Raw genomic sequence first — 7441 nt, forward strand, 5'->3', positions numbered from 1 at the left:
GCTGGAAGCTGGTGGTTGCTGGGTCTGGACTGCTACAAAATTCAACAAACTGCTTTGAAAGAGGGAAAAAAAAGTCTTTCTTTGCTGGTACATACACCACCGAGCTGGGGGAGGAGTTTCCCTAAAGAGATGCAGTTCCCAGGGCAACATAATACTTGAAATTTATTCTGTGGACCTGCACCTGGGATGTTTCCCACACGGCGGTTTTCTGGCTAAATCATCACTTTTTGGGGGTATTGGCACTGCTGAGCACTTGCATTTTTCACATTTTCATGGCATAGCAGGCCACATCTTCACGATTTTATGCAACCTCCTTATCCTTTCAGAGAAGAAAGTATTCGGACCCAGGCAGCAAAAACCCCGGCATTGGAGCTCCTGGCGTGATTGTACCGACAGGCCCTGGAACAGGGTCTCGTTGTGATGTTAATTAGTATCTATTGACCCGCTCCGCCATCCGGATGCAGTGGGGCGCACACAGGCTCTCAAATACGCTTATGTAAGGAGCAGCCCAACTTGATGTCTGGCTCCTGCCAATAAACTAATTGCTTTTGCCGGAATAACATCTCTGCTGGGAGAGGAGCTAGAAATCAAATTTTGGCTTCCAGCGAAAATCATGTGTTCCTGATATCCAGGCTCAACATTGCATCTGTAATCATCACCTTTTCTGCATAAATTTCATCCAAGTTTGGATTCAAAATCCTTTTCTGGCCCTGTTCATAGAGTTTAATCTAATCTTTGTTTCAAATGACTTACTGGGGTGGATAATTCCCTACACCCCCTGGGTAAGCGCAGTGGCTGAGCGGCAGGGAGGCTGGTCCCACCAGGCAGAATAGTTTTCCTCTTTGGTCTTGCCATCTTGCTCCCTGTTTAGATACCTGTCAGGGAAAAAAAGTGTCATCAGTATCGGTATTTACTCTGATGAAGATGAGAAATGGGTTTCTTTTAATATCCAAGGTCTGGGGAATTCCTGCTCAGAGACAAAGGGAGTGTTTTACTGAGCAAGAGACCAGCTTTGGTAGTTGGATTATTGCAATATATATCCCTTTGGGCATGTGATACGTTTAGCAGTTTTCTTAAAATCCTGTCAAACCATGTCTTCTTGCTAACTGTAAATGAGGGGAGCACTGTGTCCTAATTAAGCTGTTTGCTACAAGCAAAGCTCTGCTTCCTGAATTGCTGTGAGAGCAGTTAGCAAATGCGGGAGGCCAGTCCCCGTTGCGGCCGTAGTGGTGGGGGGAAGCCAGATGCTCTTGATTTTTCCTTACAAAGCTGTTGTGGCAGGGGGGGAAATTGGTTTAACGAGATCAGACACAGAAGAGTGAGCCGGGGAGCGAGCAGCAGGAGAGCAGAGGCTGGTGGTGGGGCAGGACCCACTGTGATGGAGCCGGTCTCCCGGGTGTGCAGGCACAGCTCCTCCCGGAGATGCTCAGCCCCCTCCCAAACCCTGTGGCCTGCCTTCCCCCGGGGAGGCGTTTGAAGGTTTCGTTTGATTCACACACCCTGCATAAAGCAGGCAGCTAATCTGAGAATAAACTTCTCCTTTAACTCCAGCCAGGCGGACGAGGTCTGGAGCTGCCTGCAGCTCTGGGCAGGACCCCGGGGGAAGGCAGAGCTGCCCGCCCGGGTGACGGGGAATCCCTGCAGCAGATAGGCGCCACGCCAGTCCTGCTTGCTGCCCGCCTCCACAGGCAGGCTCGCCCAGCAGACCGGCTGCAGTGCTGCCAGGAGCCAGCTTGCCTGCCCACAGCTCTGCCTTTGCCTGTTTATAGGGGCAGCCACGGAGGTGGGGCTGAGCTCTTCCCCCTCCGTCAGCATCCCAGGGTACAGGAGAGTGAGCGCTCGGGGTAGTGAGTAACAGGACTGGGTTCAACTCGCCGGGACGAGATGGGGAGGAAGCTGGACCTCTCCAAGCTAACCGATGAAGAGGCCAAGCATGTTTGGGAAGTCGTTCAACGGGACTTTGATCTGCGGAAAAAAGAGGAGGAACGGCTGGAGTGAGTATCTGCTCTCTGGACCGCGAGGTTGGGTACAAGCAAGCTGTAGCCGTAGATCCCTGTGCGTCCTGTTGCATATGGGTTGTAGGAATAAAGCAACGCATTGAGGAGGAACAGCCAGGACCTGGCTGTTAAAATCAAACCCAGTGGTTAATAGATTATGTTATCAGTGGCAAGGTGACGCATTCAGGCTGCAAAGGTGCAAACTGGCGCCATGCCATCGGCAGTGACGCGGATCGGTGTCACTACAACAGTTTATGGGGACAAATATCTGGCCCCTGCTCAGGAAATGCCTTTGTGGGGCTTGACACTAGCGTGGCTCTCACAGGGAGACCTTACCTTGGAGCAAAGGATGGGATTTAATCATAGAATCATAGAATAGTTTGGGTTGGAAGGGACCTCTAAAGGTCATCTAGTCCAACCCCCCTGCCGTGGGCAGGGACATCTTCAACTAAATCAGGTTGCTTGGCTCCCTTGCTTTTGTTTCATATGGTGATTCTCGTGCGTTTAGGACAGGAGGGGTATTCAGTGATTCAGTGGGTCCTGGGAGTCCACAGACTCCTGAAAGATCCTGGAAAAATAACTGAGAGGAGTAGTAAACCTGTTGTAGTAGCCTTAAATATGCTATACAGGGGGCCATGCTGTTCTGGGAAAGTTTTAAGGGGCCACAGATTGCGAAAATATTGAAAATCACTGGAGCAGCAAATGGATGTATAGGGCATTTGACAAAAGTGCTGTTTAAAAAATGTTCAGTCAGATTAGATTAAATTTTGAGCATGAGGAGTTGTGGGTTTTTAGGCCTTGTTCATTACCTATATCAGGCATTGAACTTAATAATTTCTTAACTTTATTTCAAGAAGCTGCAGCATCCCTGTTCAGGGTCTGGCCATGTTCTTGTTATTATCCCGATGGGATGGCCTGCACTCCCAGGCCGGGTTTGGGCAGTGCTGCACCCCCACCGAGCCCTCATACGCTCCTAGCTCCAAATGTTGTGAGCCAGGGCTAGTTCCAATGGCACAGTATTGCTCTAGGGACCATAAGCTCGTTGGTTCCTCTATCAGACCCCAAGGAAAAGGTGTGGGGTGAGGGTCATCCTTCTTCATTTGGGATATCTGCATCTGAGCTGTCGAAGCATCCCCCGAAAGCTTGCTGTCATGGGTTTCCATGAAAGGTTGCATGGGACCCTCTCCGTTTACACCATTAGCCATGAGAAGCTCTCAGTCACATATTTTTGAACCTCCTGATTATTATTTTGCCTAAGAAAACCCAGCCTGTGTGGGAGGTAGAGATAATTCCGTATCATCGTCTACTGCCTTCCTCTGCTGGTAGCTCTGAAGTACAGGATGGAGACCAGACAAGGGTGTTTAAAAAAATTATCACCCTGGAAAGGGTGAATATCTGCCTTGTGATGGATCTGAGCTCTGCCTGGAGGAAGGAGGTGGGGATTCATGTTGCTGTGCCCTGCAGCAAAGAAGTGGGCAAGGTGAATTCCTTACTTACTTGACCTTGGTGCCAGACTGGCTTATCTGGGTCCGCTCTGATGCCCAGGAGGCTCCCAAATTGAGTGCCCTGGTATGAGAGGTGCAAGAGGGTGTGCAGGATAGGGGGAAGGTCTCAGGATGCTTCTACCCTGCTGCTGTCTCCCCTAAGCAACGTTCCCTTTGTCCCAGCAGTCCTGGGTTGTTGTTTTTTTAAATTTGCCATTTAATCCTGCCCTGCTGAGGGCTGGCATTAACCCAGCAGTGCCTGGCACTGCCCAAGTCTCTAGGGTAGAGCACGTTACCTGATCTGAGGCTTGGTTACCTCTCTCCGCAGGCTCAGCCACAGCCAAGTCCATCCATTAGATATTTCTGTAATACCTGGCATAGACCAGACCACCAGTCTGGGAAAGTCTGCCACGCTCCTGCATACCGGACACGGAGCTACGTGAGCATTTTCTGCCTGTAACAAGCTGAGACATGATGTGAGGTTATGGGAGACCCTGCAGCCATTCACCCTGCTCCCTGTGCTCTGACCATCCTCATTTGCTTTTTTATTCATTTGCTTTTCTATTCACTGGGCTTGTCTCAACCTGCAAGCCTTGAAGAAATGTCCCCCGCCAGCTTGGTCATCTTCTCCCCTTTCTGCTACTTCTCTGTGTTTTCTTTTTGGCAGAAGCTATTCACCCACAACAGACAAAGGCTTCAGCTGGCCAGAAACTGCACAACCATGCAAGGGTAATGCTTTGCCCAAGAAATTAAAAACTGGCCACTTTGTGGGGGCTCTCCCTGCTTCTTTCCATAAACATCCCTGCCAGCAACCCCCTGTTTTTGGAATGGCTCGCCTGGAGCTCAGCTGGACCCCGCTGAAGTTTGGCATCCCACCACCGCTGATTTATTCTGCCGTGAGCAGAGCGGAGAAAGGACTGGCTTGCACTCCTGCCAGCGAGAGGAGACAAGACGCATGCAGTTCCTTCAAGTTTTAATCTGGTTTGGCTGAGACTTGCCCTTCCTTCGGCAGGTCTCGTGGACAAGGGAGGGGAGGTAAAAGGATCCAACCAGTCTCTGGGAACCAGAAAAAGCAGTCTGGTGAAAGATGGGATCCTTCTGGAAACAGCCTGAGCATGGGGTGGAAAAGGAGCACTGAGCCCAACCCAAGGGTTTTCTATTTGGGGGTTTGTTTTTAGTAGTCACATATAAATTTACTGCTGGACATTTGCACTAGGTCATTCGAAATACTGCTAGGATGGTGAATAGCTGAGTATAAAAACTAGGTGCCCAGTTCAGTCTTTATACTGATTTTTATGTGTCCCAGATCCTCAGTTAATGCAAGTTGGTATCACTCCAGTGTAACAGCAAACACAGCCTGGCATGCTGGCAGTGAGCTGGCGATAAGTCTTCCCCAGAAAAAATGAGAGCTGATCCCTAATGTGCAAACTGATTTGGTTAAACAGAGATTAGCTTGATTTACATTCATGTAGTTCCCACCACCAGCCACATCGCTGCTCCCATGGATGTCCCAGCACCACGCTGCCATGCCAGCAAGGCTCCTGCTGCCGTCACCCCGCTGTCAGCCCATCTCCCCAGTGCCTGGAGGGCACCGGAAGCATCACCAGAAGCCTCGTGGTCCACGCTGTACTCCTGAAGCAGCCTCCAGACCTGATTGCTTGGGGTTTTTGGCCCAGGCTGACTTCTGCTCTGAAAAATGCAGATTCCTATCCCTGCCTAGACAGAAAACAACCTTCTAGGACCTTTCCTACAAGTCAAATATTGCCTCTCAGCCATAGCCCCAAAGGCAAACATACCTGAGGTAGCGTGTGGCATGGAGAACAAACAGAAAGCCTTTGGGTAGCGCAGGGGGCCCCTGCTGGCTCGGCAGGTGTTTTAGGTGGCCCTAGCTGTCGCTGGGGGTTCAGCCTCGCACAGGCACCTTCTTGTGTGGGGACCTGCTCTAACAGCCGGGTCTGGATAGTGAAGAAAGCCCATAGTGATGGAGTTCCAGGAGAAGGTGCTCTTGGAAAGCGCTCACGTTGGCTAGGCTTTCATGGGACCATCATGAGCATCTCCTCCAGTTGCTGTCCTCTGAACAGCCAGGACCTCGTTGCACATCACTTCTGCCCTTAATAAAAGTCTCTGCTGAATTTAGCACTGAAGGACTAGATCAAAACCCCTTTTAATCCTTTTTAATCTCAGATTGCTTTTTTTTTTTTAAACTGAGAATTCCAGAAAGCTTTTAATTCCCAGCTGGACTTCAGGATCAAAGGTTGTGTTGGGTTGGGATGCAGCCAAAGACTTTGAGAAGACCCACTCTCCTGAGATTCCTGGGATTTATGATCAATGCCCTGTGAAGCAAACAAGACAGGTTTTGGCACAATCAAATCTAATCTTAAATTTAACAGCAGCAGATCCTAATGTATAGTAACCTGCCCTGAATCTGCAGCCCACTTCTTTGTTCAGCTTATTTAACTCATGATATGTTATTTACTAGATTTGCCCTACAGCTGTTTCCACAATCTGCGGGACTCAGGATGTTCCCTAGAAAATCATTCCTGAAATGATGGAAGCGTGATGGGGTTTGCCATGTGAAAGTTTGCAGTGAAGTGCTAACAAAACCAAGTTCCTGTGTTTTGGGATGTTTTCTGCAGGGAGCTGAAATGCAAGATTGACCAGGAGAGCAGCAAGAGAGAGTTTCTGACGAATCAGTCCCACCTCAACGAAACCCACTGCATCCACTGCCTCCAGCCCTTCAAGTTCCTGCTGAACAGCAAGCGACAATGCCTGGACTGCCGCTTCTACACCTGCAAGAACTGCAGCCGCTACAACAAGAAGGAGCAAGGTTGGGTCTGCGATCCCTGCCGTATCTCCAGGTACCACTCCTGCGATGGAGGGCAAGGGGCAAGGCGAGCCTCGGTGCTGAGGCTCAAGAAGAGTCACCCAAACTCAGCTTCCCTTTATGTTGGTTGGAAACCAATTATGCCAGTTAGAAAACAGGCTGTGTTTTTGTTAAGAGACAGTTTCTGGGTGAGGGTCTGGTCACCATGAGCATGGCGGGGCTGGCTCACCTGTATGTGCACCCTCTCTTTGGGCAGGATAATGAAGATCGGTTCCCTGGAGTGGTACTATGAACATGTGCGATCCCGTTTCAAGAGGTTTGGAAGCGCCAAAGTGCTGCAGTCCCTCTACGGCAGGCTGCAGCCAGGGCAGGGGGTGAACTCCACATTTCTAGGTGAGGAGGAGCACGGGGGTTTCTCCTGCCCTGCTGCATGCAGGCATTGGGATGCACCAAGTGAAGAACATCAGCATTGATGCCACTCTGAGTGCCGTGTGGTTTCAAGACCATGCAAAACATTTTGGGGAGGAAGCAGAGGTTGAGAGTGGTGTGTTCATACTGGGAGCAGCAGGGCAGATGTTCTTGGTGGACTTTTTTCCTCTGTTAAGGTTTAAGGTTTTACCACAGACTTGAGAATATCTCGTGCTTAGTTTTAAAAGTCACATGTCCTTCAGTTTGTAAGTATGTAAGGGTTGTAGCTCTTGGTTTTCTTTTAGCTCTTTTCATCACAGGGAAAGCTTGTGAAATCAACCCAAGTTTAACCTGCAGGTCCAAAACATCCAGCTGGCTGGATGAAGCCAGCACTCATTTTTTCCCATCATCTAATAATTTTTACAGCCAATCTGATGATGCTCTGGCACTGGCAAAACTGGTATCAAAATATAGAATCATAGAATAGTTTGGGTTGGAAGGGAGTTCTAAAGGTCATCTAATATTTCCCAGCCAATCTGATGATGCTCTGGCACTGGCAAAACACTATCAAAATTATAGAATCATAGAATAGTTTGGGTTGGAAGGGAGTTCTAAAGGTCATCTAGTCCAACCCCCCTGCCGTGGGCAGGGACATCTTCAACTAGATCAGGTTGCTCAGAGCCCCGTCCAACCTGACCTGGAATGTTTCCAGGGATGGGGCATCCACC

At 49.6% G+C, this 7441-nt stretch overlaps 1 protein-coding gene across 2 annotated transcripts in view; it reads left to right on the forward strand.

Moving 5' to 3' along the window:
- Positions 1-1875: 1875 nt before the first annotated feature.
- Positions 1876-7441, forward strand: part of MLPH (melanophilin) — a 28202-nt gene continuing 22636 nt past the window's right edge. Inside the window, exons 1-3 of one of the 2 annotated variants that reach the window (XM_009285112.1) lie at positions 1876-1994; positions 6118-6339; positions 6562-6698. In XM_009285112.1, coding sequence (XP_009283387.1) covers positions 1885-1994; positions 6118-6339; positions 6562-6698 — 469 coding nt within the window. In that variant the 5' untranslated portion in view covers positions 1876-1884. The remainder of the gene's footprint in view (positions 1995-6117; positions 6340-6561; positions 6699-7441) is intronic. The other variant, XM_009285111.1, reaches the window with a different exon arrangement.

The sequence above is a fragment of the Aptenodytes forsteri genome, unplaced genomic scaffold (assembly GCF_000699145.1).
Source record: "Aptenodytes forsteri isolate BGI_AS27 unplaced genomic scaffold, ASM69914v1 Scaffold264, whole genome shotgun sequence".
In the NCBI taxonomy this organism is placed as follows: Eukaryota; Metazoa; Chordata; class Aves; order Sphenisciformes; family Spheniscidae; genus Aptenodytes; species Aptenodytes forsteri.